At 36.3% G+C, this 20,826-nt stretch overlaps 1 protein-coding gene across 3 annotated transcripts in view; it reads right to left on the minus strand.

The window, feature by feature from the left end:
- IBTK (inhibitor of Bruton tyrosine kinase) overlaps nt 1–20,826 on the minus strand; it is a 60,921-nt gene that overhangs the window by 5,521 nt on the left and 34,574 nt on the right. Inside the window, exons 15-27 of one of the 3 annotated variants that reach the window (XM_014958525.1) lie at nt 19,802–19,884; nt 16,835–16,872; nt 14,902–14,998; nt 14,475–14,576; nt 13,502–13,619; nt 11,861–11,921; nt 10,997–11,124; nt 8,999–9,111; nt 8,222–8,370; nt 7,324–7,487; nt 6,258–6,350; nt 4,922–5,077; nt 1,298–1,450 (exon numbers count right to left, since the gene is read on the minus strand). In XM_014958525.1, the coding sequence (XP_014814011.1) occupies nt 1,298–1,450; nt 4,922–5,077; nt 6,258–6,350; nt 7,324–7,487; nt 8,222–8,370; nt 8,999–9,111; nt 10,997–11,124; nt 11,861–11,921; nt 13,502–13,619; nt 14,475–14,576; nt 14,902–14,998; nt 16,835–16,872; nt 19,802–19,884 (1,455 nt within the window). Of the gene's footprint in view, nt 1–1,297; nt 1,451–4,921; nt 5,081–6,257; nt 6,351–7,323; nt 7,488–8,221; nt 8,371–8,998; nt 9,112–10,996; nt 11,125–11,860; nt 11,922–13,501; nt 13,620–14,474; nt 14,577–14,901; nt 14,999–16,834; nt 16,873–19,660; nt 19,699–19,801; nt 19,885–20,826 lie in introns of all 3 variants that reach the window. The other 2 variants (XM_014958523.1, XM_014958526.1) reach the window with 2 other exon arrangements.

Raw genomic sequence — 20,826 nt, forward strand, 5'->3', positions numbered from 1 at the left:
TTCAACACAATTCAAAACCTGAAATAGCTCTGGAATTGCCGACTTTTCCAACTGATTATAGTCAATCTAAGTCATCTGGGCTCCCAGTAGCTTAATGTATCATTTTCAGACAGGTAATGTATTAGGACTGGGTTCAGCTCAAATAATCCACTTTGAGAGTGGACAGAGCAATGCAAAGGAGAAGAAATGACTTTATGAAGATCACAGAGCAAGTGTGACAAGGTAAATAACAGCATCCAGTGCTAATTCCCTTATGGCCAGCCCTTGCCATCTCCCATGTGAGCAAAGCTTTATTATTTTACTAGCAACAAAATTAACGATACCTGTTTTCCTGCAGATTTGTGCTTTGTGTCCCTACATCTCCACTCACCACATCATCTTCAGCTTTAGCCCTCTGTTCCTGAAAATACTCACCCATCACACACACTCTCCAAATCTCTCCTCTAACACCATCCCACACACAATGTTCCTGTATTTCTACCCTCATTTTGTTCTTTATATCTACAGTAGGAAACGTACTACTTCCATCCTAGGGAAACACCAGTTTCTGTACAAGCTGAGCAACCAAGAGGGAGGCCCAGGAGAACTTTCTTTTCCATATAAAGGGGAGAGTTTTTGGAGGTAAATGGAACAGGAACTCGGGAGAGAAACTGGGAGGTAATGGGTGTCAGGGCTCCCTGTGCACCAACAGGCTCTGCAAAGAATTAGTATTAGAATTGAAGTCTCCCAGTAATTCTAATACACAGATGTAACCGATGCATCACTATTTCAGGAAGCCCTCTCCATCCATTAAAAACTATACCTAACAATTAAATCAGTTTATAAGAAAACTCAGATGAGGAAAGGCAAGAACTGTGTTTGAATAAACTGATTTTATCCACCCAGTGGTTACACAGAAATACTCCTAAAGCAAACTCTGTTTCATTCATGCTCTATCTGAATGCAAAAGAATATATAATTTCTATAAAAGTTAGAAAATAAAGGGTTATAACTTCTATACATACACACGTGTACAAATGTACACACACTCAAGTCCATCTATATGGATGTTAACACTTTGAACCCCAAAGTATTAGCAGTGGCATTCAATTGCCTTAGTCTTTAAGCTTTCTATTCATAAGAGTATTTTGTTCATAAAATTCTATTAACAGAATCATTAAAAAAATGCTTAGAGGATTTTGTTTTGTTTTGTTTTTTTTAAAATCACATTTCCATCCTTCCTTATTTCAGCAGAATTTAGAAAGGTTATTGGGGTACTTGTATAATGGTTGATCAATTAGGAAAATTCTGCTCTTACCTTGTGGTGTTTTGGACTGATGAATCCTCAGTTCCTTTACATCCAGCTCTTTTGACACCAGAACCAGGTGAATTATTTGCACTCAAAGATTTTTCTTCTTCCATCACAAGATCACGGAATGACTTTGGCAAAGCAGAATGTAATGAAGATGACCTTAATGAATAAATAAAATGAACAACTCGTTTTATACTTGCACTTTCTAGGACTCCACATTGTTCCATGATTCAAAAAGCAAAAAGGGCCTTTTCAGTTACCAAAAATAAAAATATAACAGAACTTAGCCTTTGTACCTCACCATTATGTCTATTGGACCCCATTCACTAAAATTAGTCCCTTTGGATCAAGAAGGTAAACATCAGAATATAAATACTTAAAAGAGCAGTGCAGAAGGCACAGAAAGCAGAAATAGAACTTTCAAAGGGCAGGAGCTCAGAGTTATTTTGCACATCCTCTGTTCCTACCACCAGCTGGCACACAAGAGTCCAGGAAAGTGTTTGACCAGAACTTCCCCAAATTTACTGTATCTAGAGGGCAAATGATTCCTTTGGGATCTGCTGTCACAGAATCATAGAATGGTTTGGGTTGGAAGGCAACTTAAAGACCATTGAGTTCCAAGCAATGAAGCAGAAGCTTCTTCTGCTACTAATACATAAACTACTCATTTTCAGGAAAATTCTGTACTGCAATTGGATCCACCTGCAACACAGCACCAAAAAAATCCCCAAAATCCCAAGGCAGACCCACCCTGCAAAAAAACCCCAAAAACCCAATGACCCACCCAATCCTGAGCGATTCTCAGCTTGTGAACCCATTCAAAACAATTATCAGTGGTTTAAAATTATTTGGCTTCAACTGTTACAAATTTTCCACACAGTAACAACTCTAAATTTCAGCTTGTCCTGCCTCATACGTTGCCATTTCTACCAAATTTTTAGCATTAGAAAAACTAATTTATACATCTTTTTTAAAAAGTGGAATATGACTAAGTTTCTCCAAGCTCTAACTGCAAAACATCAAAGCACGAAGTTCCAAAACAGGTGTTGGTGTTTCAGTATAAACTGAAATACTGACAAGCTGCCAACCTAGACATTAAAATATACAGTTGTTAATTCTGAAGATAGACATCAAATTTCTTTATGCCTCCACTCTTGAAAAGCCAAAGGCTCTCTCGAGCTCTTAAAAAAAAAAAAAGCCAAAAAAATTAAAAACAGCCCCCTACCTCAATCAAAATAGGTTTGGAGAAGTTAACACTTAGCTTCTTGCATGAAACACTCTCAAAGTAATAATAATGGGATATTTTAATGGGATATTTTAATTCTAATTTCCACTTTTCTTCAAAGGAGGAAAATCTAGGTCCAGTCCCCCCACAAATTATGAAACTAGAGGTTTCTTTTGGTGGGAAAAGGTAGGACATTGTGCATGACGGACTCTGTTTTTTAGTCAACCAAAAAAAAGAGAGCCGGAAGGTCCTCCACCCTTCTGGCAAGAGCACTCACTGCACATCCAAGATGAATATCTTGTTTCCTTGGAACACAAGTCCTGTGCCTTTGACTACACTGCACGCGTGGAAAGCTCAATCTGTTGCCAAATGCACTCCAATAGTCCATTGTGAATTTCCAGAATATAACTTTGCAAATACAATATTAGAGCAGAAGGGTAAGGATTGTAGGAGCAACCAAATAATTGATGCCTTGCCTGAAATAGCTGAAAGTTTATTCAACAAATGCTCTCTTTCAGCAGCTAGGTGTAATCTTAAATATTCATATACCCCCCACTGGTTCTTTGTTTGAACTCTTGAGCTACCAGCATTTTCCAGATCAGCAGCCAGAGGAACGCTGCAGAATCCTGCATGGTGACCACATCAGCTTTAGACCAAATTCCACCCTCCTGAAGTATATCCTGGCCTTGCAACTCAAGATGGTTTGTGTGACACAGTAGAGCCCAACCACTTTTGAAAACTTTAATCAGAATCTTAAGAGCACAATATATTTTCTGGAGACAGTTATTTCAAAAATCAGTCTGTATTTGCTTTTTAAAAGGAAGGAAGAGTTCAGGTGGTAGTGAAAATTAAGTAACACCCAAGAGGTAAAGAAATATCTATCAGAGAGTAGAAGAATAGATGGATGGTATTCAGGAACAGGAAATTCCATTTGAACATGAGCAAAAACTTTCCTGTGAGGGTGGCAGAGCCCTGGCAGAGGCTGCCCAGAGAGGTGGTGGAGTCTCCTTCTCTGGAGACATTCCAAACCCACCTGGACACGTTCCTGTGGGACCTGCTCTGGGTGACCCTGCTCTGGCAGGGGCTTGGACTGGATGATCTCCAGATGTCCCTTCCAACCCCCATCATTCTGTGATCACTGTCCAAATCACTGCTTGAAGGACACATCAAGCCACATTACCTTGAATTCCCCAAAACAACTGCCCATTTCAGATCAGACTGATATGACCCCTGTAAAATACTAAAGCCCTCTAACCATGAGGCTGAACGTACTGCATGGTGTCCACTAGAGAAATAAAGCTTATTCTGGTGTCATAACTGCATGTAGAACACCAATTCAGAATCAATTATTAGCTAATTTATAGTTCATGATTTTGGGAGGACTACAACATACTTTCACAGTTTTTTCTGTAAGTTACTGATAAATATTCTGAACACCAGCTCTGTTTTACCATTTTTATGTGGGATATTACTGTGATTACTGTGGTCTTAAACTAAGATAAGAGCGTAGCAACAGACCTTGTAGAATCTCAAATAAATCTAAAGGCGCTTCAAGTCTAGACCTTCTCGAAGAGGAAAAGGAGCAGAACTGCCCAGAATGCACATAGGTATTTAATCTGTAACAATTAAACTCATTAAATTTACACAGCTTGCAACTTTTGCATTTATGCCTTTATGCTTTCATCCAATGCCAACTGTAAACACAAAGAACAAAGCAGGAATTGGGCGAGCGCCTCATTACATTCGATGTTATGACCCTAGTTCATTGAACAGATGGTAAACCATTTTTCTATTTGATACAGTGATATTAAACTTGAACATTTAGATTGTGGGCAATCAGCATTAGAAGTAATTTTAAACCCATCATGTGTCCTTCCAGCATAAGAATTCTTAGCAGCATCCATCACTCCCTCCAGCTCCTAGCCACCAAGGTAACTTTGTTATCTATAATTTACATCTATTTTTGCTCTACCCCAAAGTCATTCTAGCCCTTTCCCCCCTCTGTTTTTGACAGAGAAAAAAAAAAAAACAAACAACACATTCATAATGGTTTTCAATAACGTCTTCCTGACTAAGTTTCAAAGCTCGTGCTCAACCTTCTTTTTCTAGACTTCACTTTGATACCATCTGTAAATACCACATCACACACAGGCAGGAACCAGATGGGATGCAGTCCTCTGACTCACCATAGCAAAATTTCAAAGAACTGTTAAACTGCAACCGCTCCATTTCCCTGCCCCCTTTGAATTTCTAGATTACTACCAAATGTAGATACAAACAGTTCAGTGCCAGGCTTTTTAGTGAGCAGAACCTAGACCATTTTTATTTAAGAAACTCCATTTAAGAGACTAATCACTGTAAAAACCCCCCAAAGAAAAAGAAGGGATATTTGATTTATACCATACCATGCATTCCCTAGTTTTGCAACTTTTGTAGGCGGGGGTGGTGTGGTTATTAATGCAGTAGGTTCTGTGCTGCCAGTTATTGCTCCATTATCTTTTGCTGCCAGGGCAATCATCTTCCTTTGCTTCTGAGAAAGCTTGATGCCATGAGACGCCATTCTGCTGTGAATTGTTATGGCAAAGAGAGATGTAAGACAATGGCCTTTGAGACGACTCACCTTTAATCTTACAAATTAAACTGAGAAATACTTCTTTCCTAGACCAAAATACTTCGTCAGGAACAGCAGAAGGGGAGTATAGGTTGGGGGGCAGTAGAAGTCGGGGTGGGAGGGAAGGGTTGGATGGTTGGGGAGCAAAAGGAAGTTCAATGAATATCAAGAGTGACAGAAAGAAAAGCATCAGAAAACTATTTTTCACACAGACATCTACAAATGAAAACATGCAGAGCAGGATTCAAGTCTCCAAAAGAGGTGGAATAGCACCAGATGAAGACTATTTTCTAATTTTGTGACATTTTAGAGACTGCCAGAAGCTTAGCTCCCTTAAACCAAAAATATCCATGCATAAGAAATGTATACACCATAATATAGATTTTTTTTTTCTATTTGTAATAATTTTCTTTCTATGTTATTTGGATTCTTCAGTCTTGGCAGTTTTGGTCACAGCTTCTGAATCTCCCTAGCTAGCAACCCTTTCCTAGGCTCCAGGACTTCTGTCCTAGCTCTCCTTTAAAAGAACACTACTTTCCAAAGGTCATGAAAGTCATCTCCAGTTCTCTTCCATGGATCACCAGTTAAAAAACATGAGGTTTAATCCACTGCCTCCTGAAAATGTACTTTTATCTCCTTGTGTCTTTGGGATGGTCCTCCAAGCAAGAACCACACTTGCTGAGGAAGAATTCTCAGTATCAACACACGGGTGCTGGGGGACGTCAGAGAATGTGGGACAAGAAATAAACTTCAGGATCAACTACAGTCCTTGTCCACAAGTAATTCCCGAAGTGCTAGTGACAAGAATTAGTTCTTTTTTTGGTTGGAAACAGGAAAGCTCAGCAGAGCAGGCCACTGATTTCAGATACTAGCTCACTGTTTCACATTTCAACAGCTAAGACGTGCTTTTGCAGTAGCTGACCAAACTTTACTATAAAGTAAAATAAAGGGATACATTTTGTATGCTCCCAGAAAAACACTATCATGAACTGAAGTAAACTAAGTCGTTCAAAAACAAACAGGACAACTTTTCTCCTGCTTGTTTTGAACTCTGAACTGCCTGAACCGCTAAGTAAATTCATAATAGCCCAGTCACGCTTTTCTTTTATAGATATTGGTTTTTTACCAACCCTGAATTTGCCTTTGGCATGGTTCCACATTTCTGCATGCTTTCTTCAATCTCCATGATGGTTCTTAGGTCCATAGCAGGAGGGCTGGCAGGGCTAAATGAAAACATAAAAAGTTACCTCACAAGGCGGTCATTTTTACTTACATTCCACAGTTCCAGCCTTCACTGAAATTCTCTAAATCATATATAAGATTGGGAACCGGATGTATAATTTATGTCTGTTTCCTCAATTATGGCAAACCTCAAATAGAATGTTTCTGACAAAACTTTTATAAATACATACATATTTAAGTGCATGCTATAAAAATACTTTCAGGACTCATTATACTATGAAACAAAAAGATGTGAACTATGATTACTTTAAAAAAAATTAGATACCTAAATGCAGGATACTTATTTAGCAGTCAACTGCTCATGCTAAGTACTGGAGACTCATCACTCACAGCTCTTTCGTGAAGGTTGAATAAGATCTTTCTTTGAAGAACAGGATTAAAGTTATTTCACATGGCAAACAGAACACTCTTTGCAAAGTTGGAGCACTGTACAAACACTAGTAATATTCTCCAACTTTAGGAATCTGTTTCCTCTTCGTAAGTGACCTGATTTTAATCTTCCAGAGAAATACACATGAATTAAATAATCAATCTTTTTTATTACTGCATCAGTTAAACCTGTGGCCTTGATTTTCACAGACTGTTTAAGTCTAAAAGGCATGTCTTAAAAATGTCAAAGTACAATGGTGCTTCTAATGGCTTCAGGCATGGTCTGATTCTACAAAAAAAATGCCAAGTATTTTACAAAGTGTTAACCAGGTAGACCTTCTAAAAAAGAAAAAAAAAACATATTAGAAGTCCAGACTGGTAGCACTTAAGAAAAAAAAAAAAAAAAAAAATGTATCTAACAATTGGTTTTCTCAAAGAATAATTAAAAAAATACCAGTTGTATTAAACTATCAAAATCTTTAGTTCACATGTCAAGTAATATATGATCATTTTGAAGTGTGTTCTACATTTCAAAGTGTAGAACAGTGATTAAAAGTTATGTAGGCACCACAGCAGTTACTCCACCTGAAACTGGTTGCTACCCAATTGGGAGAGCTGGCAGAATTGTTTCTAGCACTGGGAATGGACTGTGGGACAGACTGTGTCAGTGCTGGTGAGCCCTTGTATGACTTCAACTCCTTGTGAGGTGGAGAGGGTTTCATACCCTGACTGCACGCTTTGTCCTTCATCTAAAAAAAAAAGACAGGAAAATGTTGAATTAATATTCTCACGTTTTTTCATTTAGGAAAAAAAAAACCCACCATAAACATGATCCTACAAACAACTTGAATGACACTACAGTGAAAAGATTTTAAAGGCTACCTCAAAAATAGCAATAATGTAGTGAATGCCTGACCCGTCTGCTAATTGTACTTTTATTTTCACAGTTCACCCTGAATCATTTAAGTCCAAACATGCATCTTTATAGCGGAGAATTCACTCAAAGAGATTCGTTTTTAAAGCTTTAACACTTGAAATAGGCACATTTCTCTCAAACTTATTTCTCTTTGCCACTTATCTCAGTTATCCTGGACCATACTTCTGTCCAACTACTGTACTCAAAGAACAGCAGGATTTTCCTGGAGTTTTCTGGCTTCTGTTTTTGTTTCTTGGCTTCTGAACTTTAGATTTGCTTTTGCATTTTAAATTAAGTAGATAAAGACTTTACATAATTGCTCTTTCAGTTTGAAATTTTCTGGACACTGCATATATAAAAATTCTTATTACGATACCACATGAACACCCTTAGAAGACTTAATAAGGAATACTCATTCTTATTTGCTTTATCAGACAAACAGTAACTACTTAAAGTTGTCTACTCCATTTAAGGACAACAGTTTGTCAGAAACAATCCACAACACAAACTCTGCTTTTGATGAACTAGATAAACACAAACAAATTGCTAAGAACAAAGAGATCCAACCTCAGTCTTCTCTGGATGAAATCCTTTTGTGAAATCAGGGGACTGCAAGTCTCTGGGGCTACTCACTCCTGCGTAACTACCTTCCGAGTCAGATGTTAAGAGGTCTGGAAGTGATTCTACAGAGTTAGTTTTATCCAGTTTTACTGAGCCTAAGAAATAAGAAGACAGAGAGTAGAACTATTAAATCACAAGAGCTGGACTAAACAATGCTTAAAAAAACCCCCAAAAGTTATTCACTCCATATGATGAATACAAAATAACCAGAATTTTCCCTAGTCCAGTATTCTAGACTGGAATAAGTATAAGCAAGTTTAAGAATAACTTGAATATTTTTTCAGAATAAGATGACTTCCACTTTTCTTTCTCTGTCTCACAATACACAGTTTTAGGAAGGAACACTGACACTTTTCTGCTGAAGATGAAGGCTTCTACCATCTTTCCAATAAACACCAACTAATTTATTTTTTATATTCCAGAAAAAAAACCCAACCAAACAAAAAACACATCAGCAGAAATGTTCCACTTTTTAAAACCACATGGGAAACTGTCCATTAAGTTTATTTGATAAAATACATGCTTTTACAGAATCTGAATTTTGGGCACAAGCTCAATAAGACAAACATGCTTTCAAATGATAAGAATTCCCTATTTAAATTCAACTATGATATTCACTAGAAAATAAATAACTTTTGCAAGATTTCCTTACTGAAGTACAGACATCAACTTGCTTTGCATATTAAACTTTAGGTTCTGTTTTTATACCTCTTTCCCACTGACCTGTAGAAGCTGGACTCTGAATAATATCTGACAGATTATATCCTCCGGAGCTGTCAGACCGTTTCCGTGGCTTCTTTTTTGCTTTATTTTTTGCTTTTTTGAAAAGGGCTTCCCTGTTAAAAACAAAGACCCCGAGATGGATTCAACCAAAGAAATTAAGCCTCAAAATTCTCAGTGTCAACGTCAAGTTTTTCAGTCAGCAGCAACAGTTGTATTTCAAGCAGTAATTCCTGGTCCCTCCGACTGTCACTTACCACTTGTTCCTGCTCTGCTTATGCACTGGCACAATTAATTAGAAAAATGATTTGTGGGGGGGAAAAAAAACATCCAGGAGGAAGAGAAAAAACGGCTGTACTTCAAGCAGTAATTCCTGGTCCCTCTGACTGTCACCACTTGTTCCTGTTCTGCTTATGCACTGGCACAATTAGTTAGAAAAATGATTTGTGGGGAAAAAAAAAAACATCCAGGAGGAAGAGAAAAAACTCTTTCCAGTCTAGATCTAGTCTCTGGTCTAGCACCCTGCACTAAGACTTCTGTTGAGAAGATAGAGCAGCAGCATAAGCTGGCACTGCCACCTAGGCCAGATGAAACCTGTTACACATCACAGCAACAGATATAAAGCCAACTACATCCAAGTGTCTTCTGATTTCTCCTAAATTAGTGAAGTTCAACAAACTCCACTCATTTTTCCCCAACACAAATATTGCCACCGAGATGATCTACCTCTACAATAAGACAGGTATGTGGTCATGTTACCAAAATGTCATGGGTTACTATATATGATACTAGGAAGAGTGGGATCAAATAAAAGGCATCTTTCCTTTTAACAAGACTGGTAGAAATTCAGAATTATATGAATCACAGCTACAGTAGCCCTATTTCAAAAAGCTTCTGGGAGAAGCTTTTTTGTGGAATAACTACATATGTACTTATTCATCCCTGCATCACTACTGTAACCTTAGAATGGTTGGTTTGGGTTTTTTTTTCAGTCCTTGGACTGCCCTATTCCCTAAAGGCTATCGTCAAGTACCTAAAAACACTGAAAGGCTTGATATCCAATACAAAATAAGCTCTCAGTTCCTCTGATCTGCTACTCCTTATCTGTACTAGTTCATTTACCATAACTTTTTTTGACACAAGTGCTCAGAACAGTACACAGTACTGCAGGCGAGGTCCCATCTGCACAGGGACATCAGATTTCACTGCCTGTGTTGGAAAAAATGTTACCAAGCCACCCTAGCAAATTAACTTTTCATAGCTGTGATGGCCCAGTCCATTTCTCCAGTTTGAAAAACAGACCAAAAAAACAAAGCAGTTGTAATTGTATTATTTGCTCGCCAGAGAAAAACAGCACATGAAGTCAGTCTGACAAGGCTTTACAGATTCTACTGCTCTCACCTCGACGTCTTCAGAATAAATCTTCAAAGACAAAGTCCACAAAACCGAACTACCTGATCTACAGTTGTCTGGATCACATTTTCTGACCCTTTTTAAAACACAGGTCGCTTGTTTTGCTATTCTACAGCCAGAGAGTAGCCACTTTAAACTGACAGATTAAAAACCTCATGCCACAAAACTTCCTATTTTGCCTGACAATTCTGTTTAACATTAAAGAAATGTAGATTACCACAATTTTCTGTACAGATCTACAGTACAATAAAGTCTGATTTTTTTCTCTTTTGATTTTTCCTTATTCTTCACTCTACAGTTGGTCTCATCAAGCCCAGGTACTCTCATCACATGTACAACACCCAGACGTTACTGCACATGCTTGTTTTGCTGCCTTTACTCACATGCTACTTATAATTTGAAAAAAGCAGTTTCTGTAACATTTCAAAATATGTCAGAAAACTGAGAACAGTCTTTGAAATCTCCATTTCTTCTTTTTCTTAATATTTCTATTCCGAACCCAAAGGGAGTCAGGCACCATCCAAACAGGGATAAATGCCATATACAGCTCAGCCAAGTTAAAAATGTTGATAAAAAATAAATACTTACTGAGAATTTTGTTCTGCATTCATTTCTTCCCTTAGAAAGACAAAGTTCTCTCCATCTTCAGGCTCAAAAGAACTTATATCAGGTCCATCTGGATATGGAGTAATTACTCTTCTGACCATAGCTGGAATCTGTAGTTGTAAATGTCATTACATTAAGTTTCTCTTAAGTTGTATGCTAGCAAATAGATGGTCTCTTGTAAAAGGTCCAAAAGTGACTGTCATTTGAAAAACTTTTACAGATCAAGTAATTGATTATTTAACCAACTTGTAAACTTAAATTACATCTTCAAGCAAAACAGCAGGAAGATTATTTTAAGTGACAGACTCAGGATGCACATTTCAGCTGCCTGTAACTCCTGATAAAACCCAAAATGCTTCAAGGTTTTGCAAACATTAATCTTTTACTACTGTACAGTTAAAGAACACTGGATGATAATGTGCCTTGGTTTTCTCCTTTGCATTAAAGTCCAGCTTTCACATTCCTTTTCTTACTGCTTTTAAGATCCATATGATCACCCTGACCTTTACACTGGAGAAGTCTAATTTGCTTTCTCCTTGCTTTCTCCTCCTTTCAAGTAGCAAATGTTCTTTTCCATAGGTTGTGCTTTGGTTTTTCATGTGATAATTGTTAATTACAGAATATTTAATGTGTATAATTAATGAACTTAAAGGACACACTACTGTTGCAGCAGTGAATAATGAAATATGAGCTCCAGGAGAGTGATAATAGCAGGAGCTAACCTTAGCTTTTGAGTCAGATGTTCCACATTCAGCCTGTCATCTACAGACCCTGCAGGTATGTATTTATTACTCATCTGTTCTCATCTTAAACCTAATCAGCTTACACCCAAATTGTACCACTTACCATTTTCCTGTAATAAACAGAAAGATCCTTTACAACTTCATCACTTAAGACATCCAGAGTCCTAAAAAAATAAATATAAATTTATTTTACCAGCTTAAAAGAAATACATCACATTAATGAAAAATTCAAATTAACGTTTTAGACAAATCTCACCTACAGGCATTATTACCTACTCATGGTGATCACAGAGTCAGAAGGAAGAAATTGAACACAAAATCTAAACTAGTCAATGCCACTGTTATAAAGTAGGATTAAACCCACAATATTCCTGACAGCCTACCTTTATGTAAGGCCACAGCCTATATATACAGTTAAGTTACCACGAACTGGTCATTATTTTACCTATTTCTGCACACTTTCTAGTCTTCCTGATGTGTATCTAACACTCCAAGTCTAAGTAAATTCTTCTATAAGACTCAGCCACAATATCCCTTGCTATTCATACCAAAAAGTAATACTACATCAACAAACTTTACTCAACAGAACTGTTTTGCTCACATAAGTAGCCTTCTTTGCATAAAGCTGTCTTAAGTTCTAAATGCCTTGGGTGTCTCAAATTAAAAGTCTTGCTACCCAGTAATGAGTGTTCCAAATTTTCACTAAAATTCAGATCTATTCAGATACATTCTTATTTGTAGTAAGAATGTTGTGTGGCATTTCCAGGCTTATACTACTTAGGACAACGTTATAAGGTTTTTACTCTTCTCTTCAAAATCCAAGGTTAAAATGTTTAGAAAGTTGAGAGGAGGAAGATTGTAAATATGAATGGATTCCTGTGTCTGATACAAGAGTAGAGCAGTTGTGTCACACAGTAATGAAGCTGGCTCAGATCTTGAAGAATTTCTATAGGTAAAAGGAAGTGTGACAAAAAAGCCTGGGAGTGGATGGAGTGGACCAATAATAAAGATGAGGGGGTTTTTATCTGGTTGAGTTGTGTTGTTTTTTGGGAAGTTAAAGTCTTTGTTAGAAAGAAGTTTGATCAGTGCTGATAAGTCTTGCTCTGAGAAGGTGATATGTACTCTGGAAGTAACCTGAAGCCCTGTCTGAAAACATCAAGAGAAGGAAGGTCAGAGCACACCTTCAACTTCTTAGAACCCCAGCTGAATCATTATGGAAAGCAAAAGTAATTAATCAATTTCTTAAGCCCTCACTGCAGACAGTTAAAGCAAAGAGAGTATGAGAAGGCAGGCCCATTCTTTTTGTAGCTGGTGCATTTTCCAATAAACCTACTTAAAATAAATTTTATTTGCATAGTAACTATAATGGTTTAAAAAAAAAAAGATAAACAAACAATAAAAAACCCAGCAGTTTTACGCATCTTCAAAAACAATATAAAAACTGAAATAAGCTCAGACCTAATTTCAAAGCCCACTGAATTCAGGAGGGTTATTTCCCCTGAATTCAAGCTCTTCATAACAAACCGTAACACAGAGCATTGTACTATAGAACTGGTACAATATGTACAGAGAGTTAACTCATTTCTCTCTCCCTCTTTGGCAAAAATAAGCCTCCCTTTAAACTAGCAGCATTCAGTTGCATGTTAACATTTAACTGCTCCCATTAGCTCTTCCAACCCTTTTGCCTTTTAGAGATGTTTGAATTGAACAGCTAGAGCATGAATATGTTCATGTTCTTCCATACCTTGCCTCCAGCAAAGCTGCCATGTTGAGTCCTATGAACTGCAAACAGGAGAGTTTTAACTGCTCAGCATTATACATTGCTGAGAATTCCAGCAGCTCGGCAGCATTCTTCAAAGTAACTGCAAAGAAGAAAAACAACAAAATAAATCGGATAACGTGCCGCAAAACCACGTGGCAGGATTTAAGATGCTGAAGGGCATGATCTAGTTATTGAAATATATCACATACTTCTCCATTCCTAGAAGAAACACTAATGTTCAAACAGCCATAATCTATAGCAAGCTCCATATAACTTTGTAGCAGCGAAAAAGAAAGTTAAAAATAGCACGTTTCACATACAACATAAACAGTTCTTAAAGCTCCAAGTATTCCCTTAGCAGGGAAGATGAAAAAAAAGAAAAGGGAGAGTGAAGGAGTAGAGGGCTGGAAAGAGAATAAAAAATGGAAGTCACTAAGAAATGGTAAGCAAAAATTTCTTGCTGACTTCTTGTATGAAGGTAAGTACCAACACTTAGTGTCTTCTAGAAGAGAGACCTTCACAGCCATATAGAAACAGCACCATCTCAAACCAACAACAGAAGAACTAGTAGAACTAAATACAAGGACAGAAATAGAAACACAGAACACATTTCATCATGTTTTAAAGACAAAAAGTTTGAATTCAATGAAATGAAGGTTTTGTAAAAGTTTGGCTTATTTGTAGTAGTGGTTGGGGGTGGGAGGGCTTTTCTTTTCATTAGAGAACATGAGATGAAGACAACCTTGCAAAAAGAATGGATAATTATGCTAACCTAGAACATCACCCAGACTAAAGAATCAATTATTAAGAGCTATGCAATGAACAGGAAAAGGTTAATTAGAGCAAAGGAATTTAAGCAAGTAGTTCTGTGCTGAAATAGAAAACAACATTAACATCTAAAAAAACCATCACTTTTTATTCTCTAACCCTTTATAATACAAGTAGAAGAACTCACGTTTTTCTGCAATGGCTACTTCACAGATTTCTTTGAGTCTGGATATAAGAAGTTGATCTGCTACCACAAGAACATTACATATGAATTCCACATTCTGAGAATCTGGAAAACAAAGCAGGATGTAAACGCTGTGGGCAAGTCAAAGCCACTATAACATGTAGAGCTTCAAGGAGATTTTACCAAAGGACAAATGTAATTGCTTTGCAAATTTAGGTGGGATATTCACAGCACAAGGAATAACTTAAAAGAGCACAGTCACTTTTTGAAACAAGAGAAGGAAGGAAGAGGCAATCTGCAGTTCAAGTGTCACATAAATTTAGATTTTCTACATAAAACTTAAACATGAGCATATTAAACATTGATTTTCTGTTTTAAAAATATAAAAACTGCAGAAGCTACAGCTGAGTTGAAAATATATTAATGGCACCTTTTATAGCAAGAGCTTCATCTGTGTACAGGTAATCTACAATGATCTGTAGTATGTCAGAATGGATCGGCATCTCCAGAGCTGAACAACAGGAAGCCTAAAAGGCAAAAGGATTTTAGAAACAAACAAACAAAGAATACCAGTAAAAGAAGCTGACTACAAAATTAAGCCAACAATTTTATTTAGCAAGTGACTCAGACTGAGGGTCACATTTTCAAACTTAAACAATTATTTAAGCATTTGGACAAAATGTGTTCAAATTCTTACGTTAGTAATTGATTGTAACAAAGCAATTAATATCTGCACAAGAATTTTATTTAGCAAGTGACTGAGGGTCACATTTTCAAACTTAAACAATTATTTAAGCATTTGGACAAAATGTGTTCAAATTCTTACGTTAGTAATTGATTGTAACAAAGCAATTAATATCTGCCCAAACTTCTGAATAAATATCCATGAAACAGCTCAGTGTTTCATCAGTTTGAGCATCTTCTCTAATAATCCTCCTTGATTATATTATTTTATCCTCAACTGTTTAAAAGCAGAACTACAGGAATCCCGGAATCACGGAAGTAGTGAACTGCTTCCCTTTCAGGGCAAAAGATCCAGGGAAATCCCAAATTCCCACACAAGAATAAAATGAAAGTAGCCATTACTGTTAATCCCTCCAAAACCAAGGTCCTCAGCAAACCCTCCATTTGAAGGACCATCTAAACCATTAAGGCAAAGCTTTTGAATAAGTAAACTCTAGCCTTTAAACCATGTATTTGTCACCATTCAAGTTTATGCAGCATCACTACTTAACAACTTTGGGTTATTTCAGGTGGTACCAAAGCAAAGCTTTACACTAAAGTATTTCTTTTGCTTTAGAACATTAGTGGTGCTGATGTTATTTCCTACCCAAAGTTTAAAAACCTCTTACAGATATTAAGATTTTTACACAACATCTGGAGCACTCGATTCACAAAATATTTACTTATGACTTTAGTATGATTTAGATTTCCTTAGGAAATAATGGCTAATTTATGAACTACATAAAATTGATCTAGAAATCAACGATACAAATGGACACTTCAAAGAAAAAATAATCTATCAATCACTTGTCTCACAGTGCTTCGGATATGTTTCCTCATGGATGACTGAGGATGAGGCAGGGCAGTAATTTAAGAGGACAGGTAAAGTTCCTGTTACGCAGCAGAGGAACTGCCAGTGCTTTGCCAGGTTCTTAGATTTACATATTGCTACAAAAATGGGAAAATTGAGAAAACTCTTGCGTGCTCCTTCAGCTTTTAGTCTCTGAAAAACACTTCTCCATTTACACCTTTCCTCCCCTTCAACAAACATCCTCAATAGTATTCACATACTTTAAGAGAGGTGTTTAGTGAAATGATGATGTCCAGGAACATCCAGGGCATCGAATAGCAAATTCAAATAGCAGGGTAGCAAAGAGGAACCAGGAGAAATATCCTCTATTTCATTAAAAGTCAATTAGAGAGTCTACACAGTGACTCTCAGTTCTGCTGTATATTTCACTCAGGACATATGAAAAGCTATTCCATTCTGCATACTATTTAAATTGTAAGATCTTTTACAGAAAAAATGAAAAATCACCCAAAGCAGTATCCCATAAGAGGAGTCCAGCAGCTTCCATAAATAAATGAGCTAGCTCAAAATAAACCTCTAAAACAATACTTAATTTCCTTTGACATACATTGTGAATTAAATGAGAGTAATAAATGTAATAATCTCAATAGTATAAGTATAGAGTAACCAAAAATGTGCAGTTATTTTTTTTTCTTGCAAATGAGATCCAAGAATTCAACCTTTCCTTTTCCTTAGTATTCAGGGTATGTAATTCTAGGAAAAACTGAAAAGCTGTCACTTATTTGATGCAACAAAACATACCACCACACATGTTTATTGGCAAGCTTACCTCAATCCACGAGCTGCTTAACATGCTGTGAAAATAATCTGCAAAGAAAGGCATTTCAGTTCAAGATGCAGTAAAATTTCAATTAAAATAGACAATACGGTGTATATTTTTTTATATATATGTATAAATATGCACACATACCAAGTCTTGCACAAAGGACACACTTATGACATGGGAATTCCTTTCCATCTAAAGATTTCAGGGTCACATCACAGAGGTATGAACTAGAAAAGATTTAACAGGATCAGAACCATGACTGTTCAGAACAGCTACACATTGTAAAATCTACAAATAAATGCTTACTTTAGCAGATTAGGATTTATCCTTCAAAATAAAACACACCTGAACTGTAAAAATAATATATGAAATGAAGCTAAAAGGACAGGAAGAAATTCAAGAGAGACTTTTTTGTCCAAAGACGAGCTCTCAAAATTCCACCCGAAGTATTTCCTTCAAAACATGGTCAATTACTATTTCAAAACTGCTATGGCCAAATAAATTAATTAGGGCTAATTTTAGTCAAAGGATCTATGTTAAGCTAGTTATTTCTTTTAAAATAGTGGCTATTATAAGCTTTGACAAAGCATTTTAAGAGTGAAGTAATCCAAATTCTGTGAAAAAGCTATTTTTAGGCAATGTAGCTTTTACTACGTAAAAAGACTATCCAAGCCTTTGAGCACGAATAACCCAATCACACCCATGAAATTAATAAATAAGCATCACTTTGATAAAGTATCACTTTGATACTCCAGAGATTTTTCTTAATTAGAAAAAAATATTATTATAAAATTATTATTAAAAGTGTTATATATATTTTCTTATTTCCAATACATGTCATCTTCTTGTCAGAGCAAGCATATTTGCAGAAGTCAAACTGGTTTTGACTGGGTTACCCACAATATTTCTCCTGGCATTAGTATTCTACAACTCAGTTAACCCACAGAACACACTAATGTACAGCAAAGAAAAAAGTAAAACTACACCCTACGTAATCTAGCCCAGATTCCCAATTCACACATCAGCCTATAAGCATCCACAGAGACCTTACAAACATGAGTTACTGTGGAAGAGATAACTGTGCACCAGAAGTTAAAATACAGCTGGTCAACCTTAACCTACACTTAAAAGATAAAGAGATGGTGTAAAAGGAAGATGGTGGGGGTAGGGGAAGCTTGATTTAAAGAGTTTACCATTTCTTCTGATTTAACTTCGGTTTGTTCCCATTCTTCTTGTTGACAACATTAATTTTTCCATTTTCTAACCTGACTCCATCCAACCTGCAAATTATTAACAGTAGTAATAAGTAATAGAATTAGTAGACAGTTCAAAACATTAGAAAGAACAGTCTCACAAAGTAACAGCACTTCAGGGGCTCGGATTGTGAATATGAAAGAAGACTGAAATAACTCAGCACAGAAAACTAGAAAAGGTCAGCTGTTACTTGAAAATCTTCACTGGAGATGCAAAATGTAACTGACATTCTTCCCAGATCTTCATTATCTTATTTATTATCTTAGATGAAATCTTAGATAGGCTTTGAGCAACCTGGTCTAGTGGGAGGTGTCCTTGCCCATGGCAGGAGGGTTGGAACTCAATGATCTTTAAGATCCCTTCCAACCCAAACCATTTGATGATTCTACAGCATAGTTAAGGCCGAAGTGCAATATCACAAGGTTTAGGAGTTATATATATGGCTACCAGGCAATTAGCTGAGCAAAGGCTCGTTTGGAAGAGATGCACATTTCACCACAGTCTTCTTTAGCACCCAAATTCATCAAAGGAAGGTTATGAATGGGATGGTGAAGACACAGGAGGGCTGCTGGTAGATTACAAAGCAATGCACTTTTTAAAAGGAAAGCACCAAGTAAAATTTCCATGTTAAAGTAACTGAGTTTTAGCAGCAGCTTCACGTCTTTGCTGATTAATTTTAACATTTGCAAAAAATACAGTTAAGAAAACTGCCCTGAAAAAGTTTGTTCCCTCCTTTGAAAGTAAAGGACAAATGCAGGAAAAAAAACCCCACCAAAAACACGAGTAATACAGTTCTACAGAGACATTTGGTCTTAATTCCATCACATAACATTATGTAGTTTCATCACGTAACATTAAAAATGCATCAGTTAAAGGGGAATTTAACTTTGTGATGTGTAGTTTTACGCCTCCCCTTCAACAAACATCCTCAATAGTATTCACATACTTTAAGAGAGGTGTTTAGTGAAATGATGATGTCCAGGAACATCCAGGGCATCGAAGAGCAAATTCAAATAGCAGGGTAGCAAAGAGGAACCAGGAGAAATATCCTCTATTTCATTAAAAGTCAATTAGAGAGTCTACACAGTGACTCTCAGTTCTGCTGTATATTTCACTCAGGACATATGAAAAGCTATTCCATTCTGCATACTATTTAAATTGTAAGATCTTTTACAGAAAAAATGAAAAATCACCCAAAGCAGTATCCCATAAGAAGAGTCCAGCAGCTTCCATAAATAAATGAGCTAGCTCAAAATAAACCTCTAAAACAATACTTAATTTCCTTTGACATACATTGTGAATTAAATGAGAGTAATAAATGTAATAATCTCAATAGTATAAGTATAGAGTAACCAAAAATGTGCAGTTATTTTTTTTTCTTGGAAATGAGATCCAAGAATCCAACCTTTCCTTTTCCCTAGTACTCAGGGTATGTAATTCTAGGAAAAACTGAAATTCTCTAACAAAATGAGTATTTATGTTTTATGAGTATTGATGTTTTATGACAGTTCATAAAGCTGTCCCTTATTTGATGCAACAAAACATAGCACCACACATGTTTATTGGCAAGCTTACCTCAATCCACGAGCTGCTTAACATGCTGTGAAAATAATCTGCAAAGAAAGGCATTTCAGTTCAAGATGCAGTAAAATTTCAATTAAAATAGACAATACGGTGTATATTTTTTTATATATATGTATAAATATGCACACATACCAAGTCTTGCACAAAGGACACACTTATGACATGGGAATTCCTTTCCATCTAAAGATTTCAGGGTCACATCACAGAGGTATGAACTAGAAAAGATTTAACAGGATCAGAACCATGACTGTTCAGAACAGCTACACATTGTAAAATCTACAAATAAATGCTTACTTTAGCAGATTAGGATTTATCCTTCAAAATAAAACACACCTGAACTGTAAAAATAATATATGAAATGAAGCTAAAAGGACAGGAAGAAATTCAAGAGAGACTTTTTTGTCCAAAGACGAGCTCTCAAAATTCCACCCGAAGTATTTCCTTCAAAACATGGTCAATTACTATTTCAAAACTGCTATGGCCAAATAAATTAATTAGGGCTAATTTTAGTCAAAGGATCTATGTTAAGCTAGTTATTTCTTTTAAAATAGTGGCTATTATAAGCTTTGACAAAGCATTTTAAGAGTGAAGTAATCCAAATTCTGTGAAAAAGCTATTTTTAGGCAATGTAGCTTTTACTACGTAAAAAGACTATCCAAGCCTTTGAGCACGAATAACCCAATCACACCCATGAAATTAATAAATAAGCATCACTTTGATAAAGTATCACTTTGATACTCCAGAGATTTTTCTTAATTAGAAAAAAATATTATTATAAAATTATTATTAAAAGTGTTATATATATTTTCTTATTTCCAATACATGTCATCTTCTTGTCAGAGCAAGCATATTTGCAGAAGTCAAACTGGTTTTGACTGGGTTACCCACAATATTTCTCCTGGCATTAGTATTCTACAACTCAGTTAACCCACAGAACACACTAATGTACAGCAAAGAAAAAAGTAAAACTACACCCTACGTAATCTAGCCCAGATTCCCAATTCACACATCAGCCTATAAGCATCCACAGAGACCTTACAAACATGAGTTACTGTGGAAGAGATAACTGTGCACCAGAAGTTCAAATACAGCTGGTCAACCTTAACCTACACTTAAAAGATAAAGAGATGGTGTAAAAGGAAGATGGTGGGGGTAGG

This window comes from Calidris pugnax, unplaced genomic scaffold (assembly GCF_001431845.1).
Source record: "Calidris pugnax isolate Ruff unplaced genomic scaffold, ASM143184v1 scaffold251, whole genome shotgun sequence".
In the NCBI taxonomy this organism is placed as follows: domain Eukaryota; kingdom Metazoa; phylum Chordata; class Aves; order Charadriiformes; family Scolopacidae; genus Calidris; species Calidris pugnax.